The 19,114-nt window shown below is 42.1% G+C and overlaps 2 protein-coding genes across 3 annotated transcripts; one reads left to right on the plus strand and one right to left on the minus strand.

Annotated features, from left to right (window-relative positions):
• The first annotated feature begins 1,235 nt into the window (after positions 1–1,235).
• sh3glb1a (SH3-domain GRB2-like endophilin B1a) lies at positions 1,236–10,393 on the plus strand. The gene is made up of 9 exons (XM_062520965.1): positions 1,236–1,482; positions 2,583–2,724; positions 3,733–3,861; positions 4,261–4,394; positions 5,061–5,153; positions 7,255–7,344; positions 7,465–7,565; positions 8,331–8,547; positions 8,925–10,393. Exons 1-9 carry the CDS (start codon positions 1,420–1,422, stop codon positions 9,030–9,032), a joined length of 1,077 nt encoding a protein of 358 aa, XP_062376949.1. The 5' UTR covers positions 1,236–1,419; the 3' UTR covers positions 9,033–10,393.
• A 3,960-nt stretch (positions 10,394–14,353) lies between these two features.
• Positions 14,354–19,045, minus strand: nrros (negative regulator of reactive oxygen species). 2 transcript variants are annotated; one of them, XM_062521617.1, is made up of 3 exons: positions 18,893–19,045; positions 17,828–17,970; positions 14,354–16,566 (listed from the first exon to the last, which is right to left on the minus strand). In XM_062521617.1, the coding sequence occupies exons 2-3, from the start codon at positions 17,924–17,926 to the stop codon at positions 14,620–14,622; spliced, it is 2,046 nt and encodes a 681-aa protein (XP_062377601.1). In that variant the 5' UTR covers positions 17,927–17,970; positions 18,893–19,045; the 3' UTR covers positions 14,354–14,619. The 2 variants fall into 2 exon arrangements, with proteins under 2 accessions (XP_062377601.1, XP_062377602.1); XM_062521618.1 differs by having other exon boundaries at positions 18,795–18,929.
• Between the last annotated feature and the right edge of the window lie 69 nt (positions 19,046–19,114).

The following is a 19,114-nucleotide window of genomic DNA, read 5'->3' on the forward strand; positions in this document are numbered from 1 at the left end:
TAGGCTGACATTTAGGATGCTTTTCCATAAGGTCAATTGGCCATGATAACGATAATGTAGGCTTTGTATACGGTGAACAAAAAGTAGGCCTACACTTTATTTATTTATTTTTTTGAGTAGCCTACCAAACAACTACTGCTGTGCCACAAGGTCAAGGGTGATTCCTTCGTCTTGGCAAAATTAATCCCTTATTTATTTGTAAAACAAATAATGAACTCCACCTACCATATTATACAGTGCCCTCCAAAAGTATTGGAACAAATGCCTAAAGTTAAATATAAAATCATCTTTTGGAAATTAATTAGATTGAATAATTAGCTGGTTTGAATTGCATTGAGCTCAATGAGAATGAAACCAGCTGATTAGCTAACAGCTAATAACTGACATAAAGCATGCCAAAGCATGCCTCTTAGTATGGTGAAGAGTATTGTTGATGTGGGGTTATTTTAATTCCAAAGGCCAAGGGGACTTTATCAGGGTGTTTCCTGGATCCATGAAATAACTGGCCTTTAAAAATAAAAATAAAAATCCTCTATGGGAATTTAACATGGGCGTTCCAATACTTAAGACCCCTGTATTTTAAGGAAAACATGTATTTATTTACAATACATTATTCATTCACAAAGAAAATTGATGTCCTTAAAGGTTGAATATTTCCTCACTGTTTCATTTAAGGCATTAAGATCAATTTCCAAAAGATGATTTTATATTTAACTTTAAGCATGTGTTCCAATACTTTTGGAGGGCACTAGGCCTACATCAAGCCAAAACTAGTGGATGCCCTGGCCTATGATCATGCCAGAGTCAAGTAAACTGATTTAACCTAAAGGGATCTCATAGGCTAGATGACATTAACAACTCAAAAAATAGGCAAGACTGCACGATTTAATTAATCACTTAAAAATAAATAAATAAATAAATAAAGATCTACAGTTTATATTAGGTTTATCAATCTGCAGCAGCATATCACACTCCTATTAGGGGAATAAAACGTCCATTACACTTATTATTTTCAGGCTAATATGAAATATAGAAATGTTGTCCTACATTGTAGGCTAATGTAGAAACAACGACGGTTTACTTTTTAGCATAACTTATGCTATACTAATATTGTCTTTCTCTTGACCTGCAGGAGGCTGAAACTGTCTTCGTGGCAAGTCAAAGACCTCAGACAGCCTAACGAAAAATACGCACTTCCCTCAAATGCAGTTTGAGTCAGGCCCTCCTCCCTTCTGCTACCGACGTACCAAACAACTGTAATCCCACATACAGTGAAGCGATTGTGGGAGGGATTGTCCTGTCCACTCTTAATAAAAATAAAATATTACTCTGTATCATACGTAAATTCTAATGTCATTGTATCCCTGACCTTGTATGGACAAGTTTTCGGCTGATAGCTGACTTTCAAAACAAGAAATAATGGATTTTAACGTCAAAAGATTTGCAGCGGACGCCGGTACTTTCCTCAGTCGCGCAGTTCAGGTAAATAAACGCAAATCGACGGTCTCTTGGAACTGTACTGGTTAAAGTGTTACTGATGCTTTCCTATCAAGTCGGGTGTGACCGACATATTTTACTGTAATTATGGCAGGACTGAGAATAACTCCATCATGGCCTTTCACTTTAAGGAAGTGTTCGACAACTTTGCTAATGTGTTAGCTAATTTACAAGTTATAAAAGTTCCTGTCATGAAATTATTCGCTAACGTTCGTTTGCTAGCTAGTTAGCTATCATGCTACATTAGTATCACATATGCAATTTCTGTTGATTTGTTTCTCAAATTGCTAAATACGACATCGAATCAAGCTTCGAAGCATGGGTTGATTGCATTTAACAGTTGTTTTTAGCACCAAAAGGCTAACGATAGCCTTGACAAAAAGTCCTGGGATAGCAAACTCAGCACATCCGGTTTCAATGAGCAAGCTGTGATTGTAACGTTAGCCTAATGGTAGTTGGTGCAGGCTAATGTTACTGGTATCCTTGACAAAACACACCTGTTTGATTTAATACATGATTCATTTGCGGCAACATTAAAGGCTTACAGGCTCTCTATATGAATTTGAATGTGTAAACAAACTTTTCAAGCTGAACAACTAACTACCTCTAACTCCAACTAACTAGCATAAGTTCGTAGCCAGCTAGTTAGCTCAGCCAGAAAGCTGTGTAGAGTAGCTAGCGGTTTAGCTTTCCGCTAGTTTACTATCTGCTACCAGAGCCCCTTTTAGCCATTCTCCTCTGCTACTACTGTTAGGTAGACTAAATATATTGATTTACCAGAGACACTGCTTTAAAAAGACTTTGGATTTACCTAACGTGGTTTATCTGACCATGTCAATGAATCGCTTTTTATGTGCAGCATAAACATAGGAAGGCAACATTACTGCCAAATTAAATATCAAAGTTTTCTGATATCAATACTCACACCCCTGTAGCTAAGTATTTAGGATAGATATGTTCAGTTAACGTTACTGTTAGACGAACTTTGCAAAAATGATAGCTGTGACTGGCTACTCTATATGCTACAGCTACAGCACCAAAGATTCACTCTAAAGTGCCTATCGTCTGTGTCACCCCACCTACAGTTTACCGAAGAAAAATTTGGACAGGCAGAGAAAACAGAGTTGGACGCGCATTTGGAGAACCTTCTGGGCAGAGCAGAATGCACCAAGCACTGGACAGAACGGATAATGAAGCAAACTGAAGTCCTACTACAGCCAAATCCAAGTAAAATGTTTCACACTGTACTGGAAGTCAATATGCTAAACATTACATGCAATGTGCATTTGTTATCAGATGATGAACATGCCTCTAAAACACTTTGGTGTAAGAAACCCTTACATCCTCCATATAGGTCCTACCCTTGAAATGACCAGGCATGAATTTCTAACCCAGTGGAAGATCACTCTGACAATGAATTTGCAGCACTGTGTGATACAGTATTTCAAAGGGATTTTATTTCTTATGACATCGATCAGTATTCCAGTAGAGGCCCACAAATAACTCCATATTGCCTATCAATAGAATTGTTAATTGATATTTATACATTTGAGATTTATCTATAATTCAGCACAGAAGAGTTCAGCAAAAAAAACAGCCTACTTCCAATGTCCTAAGCAGCAGTGGACACAGCTGCCTAAAACTCACACAGAGTCGTCACATGGCTGCACTCTGAGACAGCAACTGGGGGCCCATCTAGCATGCTGCTAGGAACAGCTGATCTACACACAAAAGCATCTCTGACACCTGCCTACTATTTGTTTGTCCAGTCGTAAGAGAATTCATTATCATTTCACAAACTGCAGCCTCCCATCTGTGTGTTGTTTTCCTTTTGAAGAAACAAGAAAGGAGTTTGCAGAATGTGGTGGCGTTTAAGTTGTACAGTAGATGACATCTTTTCCTTAGCTTCATTGAGGGGTGCTGATTTGTAATAGAAACTTCTGAATTGAAAATTCAGGATCCTTTGAAAAATATGTTTTGTGTCTTAATAGAAGAAGTGGATACTGTTATATGTTCTGTCATTCAGTTCAGAGTTTTCCGTTTCACGCAGCCCTGGTCATATAACCCCCCTTCAAATCCCCCAACAAATGAATACCTATGGATTTAACATGTGATGTCATTGAAGTGCCTGTGGGTATAATGGCAGGTCTCCCAATGCTTTTTGTCTATGTAGTGTATGACTCCTGTATTTCACCTAATTTAGTTTGTTTCTGTCTGTCCAACTACTCCCTACAGATGTGAGGATAGAGGAATTCTTTTATGAGAAACTTGAGAAAAAACTACCAACTCGGGTGAACAACCATGAGCTGCTCGGCCAGTCCATGATTGATTCTGGGAATGAGTTTGGACCAGGAACAGCCTACGGTAATCATTAAAACACTGTAGCACATTTTGGATGAGCATACAGTATGTACAGTATTTGAAGCAGCAGCAAATGTATACGGTCCTACATTTCCAGGACTTCAAGTTTCTAAGGTCCTGTTTTGGCATTCAGGCACATGCTTAAGATTTGAAAACTGATCATTATATATATATATATATATATATATATATATATATATATATATATACATATGTAATGGCCTTTAGCATTTCTGATAACTTTAAGCACAGACGTCATCCTTGCTTTAAGCCCTTGTATTTCACAGAGCCAGTTGTTTAAGTCAGAAGAATACTACAAGATGTTTTTTATTATTATTTTTTTTTTTAATTCTGTGTTCAATGTTGTGACTTTGTTTTGTTGCCTGGGTCTTGTTACTATAGGCAACGCATTGATTAAATGTGGAGAGACAGAGAAACAGATTGGTGGAGCTGAGAAAGAGTTTATCCAAAGCTCTGCAATCAACTTCCTGACACCTTTTCGGAATTTCCTTGAGGGCGATTTTAAGACTATCTTGGTGAGCAACTGGTCTTTGCTCTCTGAGTTAAAATCATATCAATGTGTAGTTCTGAATAAATTATGCCAATCTTACAGCTCATTGCTGGAAAACAACAGAAAGGTTTATTTAGTACTTATTTAGGCCAAGTACACATAGGGGAGAAAACTACTACACCTTTTAAGAGACGGTGTTTGTGACTCTGCCTGATGAAGGTCTAACGACCGAAAGCTTGCATTCAGTGAAGTTTAAAAACATTTTTTTGCACGAAGACTTGAAGTGTGCGTATTCTTCTTTAAAATGACAAGTTTATTCTAAATCCTTCACCTCACACAGATGAGCGGTGATCTTTAACTTTTTTGCTTATCAAGAGACGGTGTTTGAAATGGGTTTATTTTATTAAAATTTGGAATACCGTGTGCCTCCAAAGCTTAAGAACAGCATGGCCTTAATTTCATCTAAACTTAAATCCCAAGACCACACTTAATGTTTTTTATTTAATTTATTAATTTTCTCTGACCAGAGCAGTAATGCAGTTATGCAGTCACCAGACAGAATTCCCTGTGACACTGTAGATAAGTGATCTTGTCATTGTTTAATGTAGACAGTTTCATGATCTTGTCATTGTTTAATGTAGACAGGTGTGAGCCCTAACGCCTTTGTTTGTTTAACCTTGTTTATCTTCAGAAAGAGCGCAAGCTGCTGCAGAATAAGCGGTTGGATCTGGACGCAGCCAAGACGAGGCTAAAGAAGGCCCGGATGGCAGACGCCAGAGCCGTGGTGAGTGATGATGTCCGTGAAGCCGTGAAAAAAAACAAGAGCCAGCGGCAGCCCACAGGAACTCTCCCGTAATCAGGAAGGAGTGAAAGCCATTTTCTGATGCCTGTAATTTGGGTCACGTTCTGCTGATGTCACAAGCCACAAGACCCCAAACCACTGCTCTGCTTGACAGGCAGCATGAAGTCGGTTGGGATCTTCCCGAAGATGCTGCTGTTTTTGTCTCTTTTTGTGTAGTTCTAGTTTGATGTGGCATTGTCGGGTTTTCTGTCCAGCTCTGTCTTCCTCTGTTCTCCTATCTCTTTCCCTTTCTCTTTCTCTCCCTTTCTCTCTTCAGTCCCATGGCTTTAGTCTTCCACCAGGGGATGTTGGCTATTCAGCCAATTTCGGTTACATGGTGGACTTCCTTCATGTCAAATGGGAGAAGGTTTGTCTTGCTTCAAATGGTCTTAGAGGCATTTTGACCACAGGGGCTGCCTACTCATGCAGACGGATTAATTTATTTTTCTGTCCCTGTTTCACAGGGAACAAGGAAAACACCCTCCTCCAATGTATAACCTTGAGTTGTAGGGTGATGGTTATCAAGAACCATTTTTTGTTCTGCCTCAAAGCCTTTTTAGAGGTTTAATGTTGTTTGCCCAACATACCCCGTGACATTACAAAATTGTGCGCCACCCTTTGTTCCACTGGGTGAAAAAGAGAAGTAGGCATTTTGCAAGAAGAAGGAGAAAAAAACAGTACTCATCAGAATTTTTCTGAACATTTTTAAAGGTCATATATAGAAGTGCAGTGCTACTGAGGCAAAGCAGTACGTGTCTGATTTCTGTGCTGCTCGGCATGTTTTTTAGTAAATGCCAAAGACATTTTTACCCATAATTGGACCTCCTGGCAAATAACATTATCACATGAATCTGTCTGCCATCCCCTAAGCTTGTGTAGAGCACATTTTAGGTCTTCATTATTACTGGATCATATGTCCGCCATTATGTCGGCATTTTCCACTTGTTGGAGAACTTTCAGATCCTGCGCAGCAGGAGAAGGCAGTTGGTGTGTGTGTATTGGTGAACATGTGGTGTATTAGTAGTTGGTGTGATAGAGCTGTGTGTCTGTCTTTGCATAGCAAGTTATGAGTTCTATGTATGTGTGTGGTGCTGTGGTAAAGTAACAGTGGTGCACATGTTGGTGTCCATGGGTGGCTTTTTCCTGGCAGTCAGTGTCAACAACTGCTGCTCTAATCTCTGTCTCCCTCCCTCCCTCTCTCTCTCTCTCTCTCTCTCCCTGTCTCTCTCTTTTGCTCTCTTTCTTTCTCTATCTCTCTCTCTCTCTCTCTCTCTCCCTCCCTCTCTCACACTGGTTTCAAACGCTGAGCAGATGTGGGCAGAGGAAGTGACCAAGGTAAGAGGAATGCTATTGGCCTTTGCTGGGAGGGCCTGTGCCTCTTGGCAGTTAGCCGTAGCCTGTAGCATGAGCTCAGCTCTGCGCCGCAGCCACAGCCACAGCCACAGGCCGACCCTCAGGCCCCCTCTTTAGTGGCGCTCGCCCCCCGGCTCCAGAACAATAGTGAAAAGCTGGAAGGAACCGGACGGCTGTCCCTACCATTGTGCGGCACACCAGCTGCCCCCTGCCCCCGGCCAGCGTTTACAAGCTCCTTCCTGCGTTCTTCTGGCCGGGCAGTTACAGTTATCAGTGTGCTGCTAACGCAGTGCTGAAGGATAGAGGGAGTGTTGTTCATAGGCTCAGTAGGTTACTGTACCTCTGATGTGGATATACTGGTAACTGCTTCACTGACCAATTGTAATTGTAATGTGTCATATGGATTGTGGCGTTCTCTCCTCCCTCACTTCATGTCCGTGGTGTTGTTTGAGTTATCCATCGTACAGTGCACAGGGCTAATGGGTCTCATGTGACAGGACATTTTCCCATTATGAGTGTCATGAGTTTTGGGCCTTCTGATTTCTGACTATCTCCCATCCCCCATCTCTCTCTCTCTCTCTCTCTCTCTCTCTCTCTCTCTCTCTCTCTCTCTCTCTCTCTCTATCCCACCCCCTCTCCCTCCATCTTTCTCTCTCTCTCTCCCTCTCTCCCTGTTCTCTCTGTCTTTCAGGCAGAGCAGGACTTGAGGATGACTCAGAGTGAGTTTGACCGACAGGCGGAGATCACCAGGCTCCTCCTCGAGGGAATCAGCAGCACTCATGTAAGGATCCAGAAGCACGCTTACCTTGCTATCCCTAATCTCAGCAACCCGACTGCTAGACACCAGGGGACGCCCCTCCCCCCTATGGAGTTTCACATACATTTGGTCTTCTCCCAATAGGCACATCATCTGCGCTGCTTGAACGACTTTGTGGAGGCTCAGACCACGTACTATGCACAGTGTTACCAGTACATGGTTGACCTGCAGAAACAACTTGGAAGGTACATTACTCAACACAGTTCCCTTTGGCCTGGCCGCATGTAGCCTTTGTTATGCTAAGTCATTTAGTATTTGTACATGCACTCTGTTAGTTCACATCAGTTGGATCTAGACTGTTAGTAACCGCCAAGGTTTCATACAACTGAAGTTTCCTGCCAACTCTCAGAATATTTTGTTTCAGTTTGTGTGATGCTATAGGTGTGATGAGTATAGCATCCCTTCAGTATAAGACACGCTTCCGTGAGTCATGAAATCTCGTTACTAGTTACGAATGAATGGTAGCCAATGACTACCAGGCACTTAAATGCAGCAATTGCTGATATGTGTTATTAGTAGTCGTAAAAAGAATGGTTTGAATTCTATAATCAGTAATTACATTTCTGCTGTGTAGCCTACAGCAAGTCTCACACTGTTATAATATTGCGACTGGACAATTTAAAAAAAGATTAAAAAAAAAACAAACTCTTTTGGGTTAATGTATGTATGAGTTGCAGAGGGGTCATGTAACGTTGTAGTGAAAGTGAAATGAATACACACGTATAGATGTACTCTTTATTTGTAGCAGCGCTGATGTCGAATCTTGTCTCGTGTCTTGAGGTTTTTACACAATGTGGCTAATGCACAGGAAATTACTGGGGTTACCTACTAAGAGAGAAGATACCCAGAAGCGGATAATAGATTGTGGTCTTCTAAATGATGAGGGTATACCCCCCCACCTTACCTCAGCTTAGTTTGTCACTCACCGTCGCCTCCCTGTCCTTCTCCAGCTTCCCCTCCACATTCGCCTCTAACAACAACCAGTCGTCGGTGACCGGGGGTGCCAGCGTGTCGGTGCCCACCCTCCCGCTGTCGTCCTCTTTGCCCGCCGGCCGCAGCTCGTCCGCCTTCAACGAGCTGCGCAGCTGCAGCGGCAGCCGCAAGGCCCGCGTTCTCTACGACTACGACGCCGCCGGCAGCAGTGAGCTCTCCCTGCTGGCAGACGAGGTGGGTGACAGGCCCGCCACACACAGCAGATAGGTGCTAGTGGGTTTTACACCCCTAGCAGATGGTTGCTACCGTGTGAGCCACAGGTGACATAAGATGGAGGAGATACAAATGGCATAAGCTTAAAACTTCATATGGAAACAAATGGAGAAATGTTGGCCCCAAAATGCATTATATAAACTTATTCCGCTGTAAAGTATCATTGTCTGGATTATATGCAGAAAGTCCAGCTCCATCACAGATACATTTTCAAAGTAGTAACTGACAAGAACTTCAGAGGCATGGATCCAGAGTACTTTTGTTCATAGAGCTGTTGTACTGACTGAATACCTTGCAAAGTCCACCATCCACACGTGAATGTTTATCTTATCTTTCAGGTGATTATGGTGAGCAGTGTCCCAGGGATGGATCCTGATTGGTTGATGGGTGAGCGCGGTAACCAGAAGGGAAAAGTGCCAATCACTTACCTGGAGCTGCTGAACTAGGGTCCCTGATGGCCAGCCACAGCACAGCCAAGCGTAATCCAGCCCCAATCTCATATTTATAATAATAATTAATGATAATAATAACTTGTATGCAACTATGCTTTTTAGAGGTGCTTTTTTGTCTGTTTTGTGCCATCTGGTTGAGGGACACCTCTGCTGCCTCTAGCCACCACACTGGGAGCTTGAACTGGGTCCGTCCCACCAAACATCTCAGAGCCCCGCCCCACCCCACCCCCCTGACCCCACACCCTATTCAACACCCCAAAAGTGTTTACAAATCATTTATGCAGATGACGTGTTGGTTTTTGGAATAGTGATTTAGGTGTGATTGACTGCTACTTGCCCCCCTGCTTCATTAAGGGGCTGTGAAATGCAGGGAAGGGGGGTGTTGTATGTTTTAACTATGATAGTTTTCTTTTTTTTTTGCGAGAGAGATAACACGTGAGCACTTGAATGTAAAGAAAGACTGAAAGATTGAGATTGATTTTTATTTCTGTTTCTTTTCATTCTGAGAAGTCTTAGTGTAAGTGGGACTGCTTTTTAGAAGTCTGTGCCTCTGAGAGAAAGAGACTGAGAAAGAGCTGTGTGTTCCTCCCAGAGGAACCTCTTTTCCAGGGTTGACCATATCAGTATCTTGAACGAGAGCCTTCTCTGAATTCCTTAAGATTAAGGAGTAGAGACAGCAGGTCATCAATTACATTTAGGGCTCCATAGCTTCAGCTCCGTGCCTTTGGTATTGCCAGATAGGCTTGAGGTCTTACATAAATTACAACACTTGAACCTCTGGATTTAAATGCCTTAACTGCACCAGAACTCTTTGTTCCTGCCATTTCAAGTTAGGCATAATGAAATTAAAGAAGACGTTTTCTTCTTTTTCAAAAGACAAAAAAAAAATATGGACCAACTTTTCACCATTGACCTTAATGACAAGAAGCACACTCCACCCCAGTAGGCCACCCTGCCCCCATCACCCCCTCCTCTCAGGTTCCGTCGTCCGTAGGGTGTAGCTAATGCTCATGAACACACAGGAAGTGAACAGGAAGTGCCTTAACGTATCCTTCTGCCTTAAGTGTGCGTATAGCACCGGGGTTCCTTACAGACAGTTTAATTAAACAAAAGCCGTGGTCTTAACCCTCAGTTAACTAACTTTTCCTACATCGTATCCTCCCCATACTCTTCCACTCTATATCCAGAGAACTGTTCAGAGATTCGTTGGTTTATTATCTTAATTATATAACAGCTGAAGAAAACAGGTTATCCATTGTTAATGGCCTCTTTTGTCTTTTGTTAAGTTGTTTTCATAGATTGTTGTAAAGAATGTAAGCATTATGTATTAAAGACCCTTGTGGTATAGCCTTTTACTCGTGTATTGTGTATGTGAATTTGTATGACACATTTTGATACTTGACTATTTCACAGATATTTGTTAGATACATTACACTGTGAAAATGACATAATGCTAAAGTTGCAGAGAATGCATGCACATCCAACTTTTACAGGTGCAAGGTAAAGTGGAAACCGCAAAATAGAAAAAGTACCCGCAAACTGTTGCTGCTGCTCCCTGATTGATTTATTGGCACAACGTTTTGACCAAAGATGGTCTTCGTCAGGTGTCACCGACGAAACGTTGTGCCAATAAATCACTCCGAGAGCAGCAGCAACAGTGTGTGGGTAGGGCCTACTTTTGGAATTGACATAGGGTGCCTCTCATTTAGAGTTTATACGTCCTCCCTCGCTCTTCGGGCCTCGATCCTCACTGATCTACATAAAGAAAGATAGACGAAGGGATAGACTATCATTGTTGCCGCCCCATCATTCTTTATGTACATCAGTGAGGATCGAGGAGCGAGGGAGGACGTATAAACTCTAAATGAGAGGCACCTATATACTGCCATCCTGTATGTCCATAGGGTGTTGTGAAACAACTGTCCAGTAGAGGTCAGACCACACTGATCAAGGAAGTTTTTACCATTTCATGTTAAAGAATAGATCATCAGGTCATCTAAATATAAACTCTCGGTTACTTCAACGCATTTTTCCTCTCTCATACTATCTTTTTAAGTAGCTAGTTCAGCTTTTACCAAACCCACACATAGCTAAAAATAAAGACACGATTTGTGGAAGTAATTTAATTTCAGATGTCACCATGGCCCTGGAATAAAGTTTCAGGTGAGAACATGAGTAATAACTGAAGTAGACAAAAATGAAAAGGACAGCTTGCAAACATGGAAATGAAGCCTGTTTGAAACAAATCCACAAACATATGCAATGCGTCTCAGGAACATTATTTTACATTATAAAAATATTTTTGTTTTACTACAAATGTTATTTGTAGCATCGTACATTCACTACAAATGTGGTTTAACCCATGGTGGTCAGGAAAATAAAAATCAGTGGTCTGTCACATTGTGATTCAGTATATGATTGTTTTGGAACATAAGTGAGTGTAATATATGGGAATTGAACTCATTATCTGAATTGGAAATGATCACTCAACTATATGTGAATGATCACGCTGCGTAATATCAGAGGATGTTTAGTGTAGGCTATGTGTGCGGGGGGGGGGGGGGGGGGGTCTTTTGAGAGCATAACGTGTTTAGTCTTGAGAGGGTTAAGAGGAAGTGCAGCTGCGTGGGGGCCAAGAGCTTCCTGTTTGCTGGAGCAAGCACTCTCCAGCTGCCCGTTACCCAACCCCCCTCATGCTGAAGAAGGGACGTGCAGGGCCACATTAAGTGAACGGCTCCCTCCCACGTGCACAGGCCTAAGCGGAACAGAGCCACCGGCTGCCATCTGCTTGTACCATTGCCGGCCCCCACCCCTCGTACTCCTTCTCGTGATCATATCACACTTCCTTGACCTGTGGGCTTTGATTCTTAGTGGAAACATCACAGGTGAAGACCCAAACATCAGCCCTCTGATAAACAGGATATCTGTGGTAATGTGTGGAGATAAATAATCAGTCTGAGAGTAAAGGAGGGTGCTGTTAAGTATCAAGATGAACAACGTACATAGGGTAAGCCTATAAATGTACATGGATATCATATGAATACATATCAGAAGTTATTGAAACTTCATTCCCACTTTCAAAAATAAGATGTCAAAGGCATCGGTTCAGATAAAGATAACTTGCTGTACTGAAGCAAATTTCACAGGCCAACAGCAAACCAACCACAGCTCTCTTCGTAATTTTCTCTGGCAAGATAGAGAAGTGCATTTCCTCTTTCTGAGCGTGTGACCGTAAATTATCTCTAGATGTGCTATTTTTTTTTTTTTTTTTGACATACACTAAATGGGAGTTGACATCTTTCTCTTGCTCAATGTCAGAATTTTTTCTGCTGATCATGAGGAAAAAATCTCACGTATTATCTATACGATCACAGCCTTTTCTCATGTCTCACTCAAGTCCCGAGCTTGCAACTAAAGGGGGCAGATATTTTTCTGTGCTAGCCCCAAAGCTCTGGAATTTGGGGCTAGTTTTGGGGCTTTGGGGCACTTTCTAAACAAATAAGGTTTGCTGATTCTGTGACATCTTTTAAATCTCTCCATAAAACTGACTTATGCCACAAAGCTTAAATAAGAGTTTAAGTTTGACTTTTGTTTTGTCTTGTTTTTCCTTGCATCTACTTTTTGTTATTATTTTAAAGTATACATTTCCTTTATTCTTGCCAATGTTGATGGTCTCTGTCTTGTTTGTAGACATTTCTTTTTTGTTGTTTATTCTTGTAAAGCACTTGGTAACTTTGTTTAGAAAAGCGCTCTGTAAATAAAGATTATTATTAGACTTAAAACCACCTAAGTCACACAATCCACAAAACTGATGAGGTGCTAAAATGAGAGCTCTTTAAGACCTGATGACTGATTATTGTTGCTGAATGCCTTAATGATCTTACGATCAGATGACAGCTGTGACTGAGGCCTGGCCTACACCTCAACGCAAAGCTCCTAGTTTCTCTTTCGCTCTCTCCCTCCCTCCCTCTCTCTCTCTTTGTGTGTGAGTGTGTCTCTTGCTCTGTTCAAACCACCATGACCCAGAGCATCACCACAGTGGTATTCTGGTTACACTCTGGGTTAGCCTGCACACACGGCACTTGTCGTAGGGAAGACATTCACAAAGACCTCCAAGCGCTTGGCATCAACTTCTGGGAGTGTGGCCAACACATCTGCTGCTTACCTTTTCACCCCTACTCCCCTTCATCCTCCCATCCCCCCACCAACACACATCAGACTCTTTTAAGCGAGACCGTTTGAGACACACAGAGAGAGAGAGAGAGAGAGCGAGAGCGCGCGCGCAAGAGAGAAAGGGACACGGAAGCATAAGTCACACTTTTCACTAAAGGCGCTGGGTGATTGACATGGTACTCTCACATCGGTCTCTGTGGACATTTGCTGTGGCCACACTGGATAATTTAATGTGGCGCACCACTGAAACCCAGGTCACTACCAACGGTACAGTATAGGGTGGAACATACAGCTGATGGTCCTTGTCTGTCGTGGGAGGTTAAAGAGATTATTTTGAGTAAAGCGTAGTAGGCAATCAGCCTCCTCAACTCGTGAACACATGCCACAAGGGACTTTGACACTTTCGAGAAATGAGAAAATAGAACACTTAAAGAGTCTAACAGGATAACAATGTGAGACAGTGGAATGTAGTCAGTAAAATGTCCTCTTTGGTCAACCACCGAGGCCGGCTTTATTCCCTGCAGCACATGCTGGGGATACTAACTTCAACCCCCCCCACACCGTTTGCAGATTCAAAACTGGGCAGTTGCTGCACATCTCAGCGAAAACAGGAAATTTCAAGTTTCCTCTCCTACTTTTAGCAACACGTTCTGCATCACACAGGGCCTCAGCAAACTCAAAACTCACACGCATTCACACACGGTACGTGCACACCGACCAGCAAGCCACAAGATGCACTCGGCACGACCACACGCTCTCAGCCTACTCCCGTGACACCAAAACTGAACCACACTCAGTTTTCGACCATGAGAACACAGGGCACACCCTCACAGCTGGTGAAAATGTGGTGAATGACTATCTGATCACACCCTTTTGTTATTTCTTTTCTTTTCTTTTCTTTTCTTTTCTTTTCTTTTCTTTCAGTTTTCCAAAGAGAATGAAAATTAGATGACAACAACCTATTGATCAAAGCTATTTTTTTTATCATCGTATCACTCATTATTGATCAAATCTGTTGATCGTGAAATGTGTGATTCTTTCCTATTTGAGTCTACTCTGACTGAAGACAGTACCATGTTATTACTGCTTTAGTACTTACTAACATCTACAACTTCAAGTCACTTCACTTCACTCACTTCAAGTGGTAAAACAAGTCATTAATAGAATGATTTTAATATCAGATTTATGACAGGCATCGAGTACCAATATAGGTAAGACGTAGTGACATTTTTAGCAGAAAATCATTTACATTGATGAAGAACATGAAGCTCTTTGACTGTACTTCTTTCAATCTATTTTGTTGCAAACATGTCTGATGACATACACATGACTTTGGTGTGTGTGCGCATGTGTGTGTGTGTGTTTGTCCGTGCGTGTGTGTGTGTGTGTGTGTGTGTGTGTGCGCACATTAGTAGGATGTTGCTTTCCAGCATTTCTTCTTTATGGCGTTGGGTAACACTCTGGGCTTGAGGGTGAGGAAAATCAAACCAGTGATGCTTAAGAAAATGACAATCACCGATGACAACAACAGGATGTACCACCAAATGGACTCCTCACTGTTGTTAGCACATTTGTGTCTGTCAAAATGAACTACATTCTGTGTCATGTGTGTTTGGTCAAAACATCTGACCTCTGCTAGGTCAACAATATTAACAAGTTTTTCAAATGTCCTGTACCAGTTCAAGTGACAGCAGTTAAAACGGTTTCCATTGACAAACACAGATTCTAGTGTCTGGGCCAGCCTGCTGGCCTGTTCAGAGGGTATGGTGGTGAGGTTGTTGCCACTCAAGTCCAAGAGCTTTAGGTCCAACTCCATTAAAGACTGGGGCAGCTGGGTAATGGAGTTTTTTGAGAGGTTGAGAGATCTCAAGTGGAGGAATGGGGAAAAGTCAAAGTTCAACAGGCCTGTATTCCCCAGCCCAAGGTGCTGGAGAGTTCTGTCCAGCCCTGCTAACGAATCTGGCTTCAAGTGGAGGCCAACATTGTTTGAGAGTTCCAGATGGACAAGAGGAGAACCCTCGAATGCAGAGGGCGGTAGGTCCACTATGTTGCAGCCTGCCAGGTGAAGCTGTCTCAGCGAACCAATTTTCCTCCAGACAAGACAGTCTGTGTAGCTAGCATTTGTGACCTCATTCTGGTCACATATCCCTATTGTGTTGTAGCTGAGGTCTGCTGTGCTCAGGCGAGGCAGACTGGAGAGGAGCTTGGGTGGGAGTCTCTGGATGTCATTTAGGCTCAGGTTGAGATGGGTGAGATTGTTGAGGTCACTGACTGCCCGCTGTCCAGTGTGAAGCGCGGTCACCCTGTTGTTGCTGACGTCCAGCTCGTGCAAGGTGGCCGGCAGTTCCCCAGTGGAGACATTGAGGGACTCCATGCAGTTTGTTCTCAGTTTGAGCTGATACAAGTGGGGCATTTGCCGAAGGAAGCCCAGAGGGAAGTTGGCGATGAGGTTTCCACTCAGGTCGAGCAGCTCCAGCGAGGAGATGTCACCATGCAGAGTCTCATCCCATAGCTCGGCCGTGACGTTGCTTGCATTCCCTCGGATGTTGTAAAAGACGACATTGCTGGTCCAGTTGGTTCTGCTCATGTTAGCCAGATGGTGATAAAAGCTGATCTTGTTTTGGGAAAGCAGAAGATTGCGGAGCTGGCTGCTCACTGGCAGAAAAGGGAAAAATAAGAGCTTGTTGTCAGACAGATCTAAAGTCTCCAACTGAAATGTTTCTTTCAAGTCCTGGTTGGTGATGAACCACTCTATGTTGTTGTGGCTGGCATTCAACACAAGCAACTGGGTCATCTCAAACTGGACAAGGCAGGGGAGAAGGTTGAAGGCTAGGTTGAGTCTTTGGAGATTGTTTAGGTTATCAAAAGCCCCATCAATCTCATACAGTTGGTTCCTCTCAAGGTTGAGCTCCTTAAGCTGGTGAAGGTTGCTGAAAATGGAGTCATCCAGCCTGGACAGAAGATTCCTGGACAGAGACAGGCGTTCCAGAGAGGTCAGATTCTGCAGCAGCTCAGAGGCCATGTCCTCAGTGATGTGGTTACTTGACAGGTCTAAAACCTTCAGACGGGATAAAAAGCGCAGGGACTGTCCTGTCTGGCCATCACCATAATGAAGTGAATTATCTGCTAAATTAAGGCTCTCTAAATGGAGTAAGTCCCTGAATACATTTGACCCCACTGTTTTTAAGCGATTGTTTGCACAGCTGAGGGATCGTAGCTGGCGGTATCTTGAGAGGCAGCCATTTTCTAGTCCCTCGATGTGATTGTTGTTCAGGGAGAGGTCCTCAGTGTTCTCTGGCAGATCTCTGGGCACAGAAGCCAACTGTTGGGCATCACATAGAGCCATCCTCTGTGTCTGAAAGACAAAATGGTATGGAGGAGACAAATATGAATTATGCCTACAACACATCTTGAAACAAAGGTGAAAATGACCACCTTCGAAAGGGGAATATTCTATCAGGTCTTGAGAACGTCTTTAGTGATGGAGATCTCATCATCATGAGATTTTGTGATCGAATGAGAACAAAACTTCAGTGTCATAAATACAAATTACAATTAAGGTTGATTTATCTTATTTAATAAACAAATAGCAAATTCCATTAGATTTGTTTTTATGTGCACAGTATAATCATAATGATAGATATACACTATAATGAATAATTAGCCTTAAGTATCAAAATCACATCAGCACAAACTACTCATTTTAACATATACACAGTATATAAAACTTAATCAATCAATTCAGTCAAGCAATTCAATCACAACAAGAAAATATCGAACTGAAAATTATATATAAAAAATAATTGTATGTCCATTCATTTCACCTCAGAAAGTTCAGATTAGAGATAAACTTTTAAACAAATTGAAAAATCAATATTGTGAAATCTTCATGTGCCGTTTGTTCCGTTCTGAGTTCTGAAGTCGAATATGTTTATGAAGTTCAAATCAGTTAATGTAGTAGCTGATTTTAGAAGTTCAAGGCGAGTGGGCACAGTGAAGTCTAAAATAAATCGAGTGTTTCACTCAGTCTCTTGTGTCTTTTTTTAGAGTGCTTGGCCAAACTTATGTTACATCAAAGAAGAAAAAAGGCCGCACTTTGAATACAAACGTGTTTATTGCAAAGACGCATGTCAGCTTTGCGCCGTCCTCAGTGTGCTCCCAGTTAAGTCTAGCTTAGTGATGTTTTTTTTAATGAATTCAACTTTCTCTCATGTCTGTGAATAAATGTGATTCCTAACAATATCACACAGGAATAAAAACATTTCTGTTTTTTTTTTTTGCTATGGTATAACGTGCACCTCGACAGACTCACCACTCACCTACTAGGTTCACTTACATTGCCCCCCAAAACACAACATTTATACTTTAATGTTATAATAATAATATTGACTATAATGTATTTCCATAGAATAAAAGAGAATAAGAATTTCAGATGACATTCATCATGAGTATAGCCAATAGATTTGTGATAAGATCACTGTGCTGTAAAACTCAGGTCTGCAGTAATGAAATTACTCAACTGAAATTTCAGTGCTTCATGAGCACATTCATAAGCCTACTGTATGCCTACTGCCTATTGTATGGGACCATAACAATTGAATTGATTCATCACTTACCAATTTGCAAGCTGATACAGGTGGATGGCCGAATGCAGTCATCATCAGGTAACCCAAAGTAAGGCCCAACAGGGTGGGAAACAGACTGAGGACAGGCATCTTGTCATATTCACTGAATTGAAATCAGTCGCCTACATCTCAGTCTGCAACACATATAACACACACACGTAAGAGGTCTGTTCCACCTCCTTTGCTCACCTCTTTCACAACAACAAACTGGAATCATCAGCCTAGTGATGGAGTCAGCCTGTGTATTTCATAAAATAGCACAGGCCTACTTCATAATAGATTGGAGATAGTATAAACAGGCCTAAGTAGCCGAAATGAATTGCTAAACAAATAAATAAATAGCCGAAAAAAAGTAAATCCACGCTGTAATATAATCCACCTTTTCATGGACATCATAGGCTACTGTTGTAAACATTTTCTTTTTTTTTATTATTCCTTTGAGATGATGACCAGCAGCCCCAAACTGAATGATGTTACAAATCAGAAGAGTGGGCATATCACCTAAAGCCAGCTGCGTACGTAGTCCCTGCTGAGAAGGCTCTCCCCCCAAGCACTATTCACATAGGGCTATCAATGAATCTGAATCCATCCCATAGGAGGTGCATTCGTCCCTGCATTCTACATTTGTTAATCATTGCTTTCAGATAAGGTAGGCTATATAGGCCTATAGCCATGTCTATTGCCCCAGCTAAAAATGATGATAATAAAAAGCAAAGTCGTGCATGCAGATGTGCACCTAACCAATGTTTGGCTAAATCACGGATGCCTTTGAAGGGTAAACTTTTCAACACATTGGATATAAGGCTAGTTTATTACAAAAAAAAAAAAAATACAAATTAGTATTTTTTTGCATTGGGCCTTCTATTAAATCGATTAATAGACAAAGTAGCGAACTCCAATGCTCCAATGCAACACAGCGTAATCTTCAATGCAGTCCCAAACGCATCTAGCGGTTTACCTCTGAGCCGTAGCCTAACCTACACTCAGCAGCAGCAGCATTCGAGTTGAAGTTTCATGTGGGCGGCAGTGATGGTGTTCGGTGAAGCGTCCACTTACGCTAACGGACGGGCTCGCATCTTCCTCTGCAGCGGCACGAGCAGGTCGACTCCGCGTCATAACCACAGGCAACGCGTCCACACCGATGGCCAGTTGCATCTGAAATGCAACTGTTTTTCATGTGCCGTTATGAGCGCTGAATATTTGCGGAAGCAGGCAACGGAAACCATGTCACATGCAGTCCTCTGCCAAGATCATTAAACTTCTGCAGAGCGATGGCTT

Source organism: Sardina pilchardus, chromosome 19 (genome assembly GCF_963854185.1).
Source record: "Sardina pilchardus chromosome 19, fSarPil1.1, whole genome shotgun sequence".
NCBI classification, from domain to species: domain Eukaryota; kingdom Metazoa; phylum Chordata; class Actinopteri; order Clupeiformes; family Clupeidae; genus Sardina; species Sardina pilchardus.